General features: G+C 68.4%; 1 protein-coding gene across 3 annotated transcripts in view; it reads left to right on the plus strand.

Moving 5' to 3' along the window:
• The window catches only part of PHPT1 (phosphohistidine phosphatase 1), a 9328-nt gene that overhangs the window by 6901 nt on the left and 1426 nt on the right, over window positions 1-1001 (plus strand). The window contains exon 2 of one of the 3 annotated variants that reach the window (XM_011985097.1): window positions 170-657. In XM_011985097.1, coding sequence (XP_011840487.1) covers window positions 498-657 — 160 coding nt within the window. In that variant the 5' untranslated portion in view covers window positions 170-497. Of the gene's footprint in view, window positions 1-23; window positions 658-1001 lie in introns of those variants that run through there. The other 2 variants (XM_011985098.1, XR_001006602.1) reach the window with 2 other exon arrangements.

The following is a 1001-nucleotide window of genomic DNA, read 5'->3' on the forward strand; positions in this document are numbered from 1 at the left end:
GGGCGGCAGAGCCCTCCTTCCAGGGCCAGTTGCGGGAGGCCTTCGGGCGGTGGAGGGGGGAGGGGGAGGCCTTCGGGCGGTGTGGGCCACGGGGAGGGTGGTCTTCGGACTACGTGCCGGACGGGAGATCAGGGCTGGGACGTCCCTCAGGCCTCCCTCCTTGCCCCAGCTTCGCAGGGGCCTAACTGCCCCGCTCCAGGGGTGCCACCGGACCCCGCTGGAGAGGAACTTTTCCGTTGGCTGGATTTAATCAACCCCCATTCCCGGTTCCACGTTTCCTTTAAGTGCGGCTAGTGGGGCTGACAGGGCCGCAAGGCGGCAAGGAACTGGATTGCGATTGGTTAGCGCGTGCCTCGGTCGGCGGTACAATTGGCTGAGGCGCTGGGTCTTGGGCAGCATTCCCCGACGGGATTGGTCGCCGCTTTCCCAGAGCCCGCCTTCCGCAGTACAAGCGGACCCCGGGTCGGGTGGGAGGAGGGGCCTCCGGGACGAAGAACATGGCGGCGGCGGACCTCGCTCACATTCCTGATGTGGACATCGACTCCGACGGCGTCTTCAAGTATGTGCTGATCCGAGTCCACTCGGCTCCGCGCTCCGGCGCTCCGGCTGCGGAGAGCAAGGAGATCGTGCGCGGCTACAAGTGGGCCGAGTACCATGGTGAGGGCGGGGCCTGCCGGCGTGCGAGGGGCCAGGGCTACTCCGCCCGCTGCGCCCCAGGTAAGCCGGGCCAGCGTGGGGGAGTAGCGGGGCCTGGGCTGCGGAGGGGGCCGCCCTGACCCGCGTCTCCCCCCAGGGCAAAAGCCCCGCAAGGCAGTGTGAGCTGGAGCCGCCAGCCTGGGGACCTCTTTTAAGATGACCCGTACGGACCCTCCGGACCTGCTGGTGTCAACCGTGTACCAGGACATCAAGGTGGCGGCCCCGGGACCCGCATCCAGGCGCCCGCCATGTGAGCGATCCGTGGCCCGGCCTGCTGAGCCCGCGCCTTTCAACAAGCGCCATTG

The sequence above is a fragment of the Mandrillus leucophaeus genome, unplaced genomic scaffold (assembly GCF_000951045.1).
Source record: "Mandrillus leucophaeus isolate KB7577 unplaced genomic scaffold, Mleu.le_1.0 Scaffold28, whole genome shotgun sequence".
NCBI lineage: Eukaryota > Metazoa > Chordata > Mammalia > Primates > Cercopithecidae > Mandrillus > Mandrillus leucophaeus.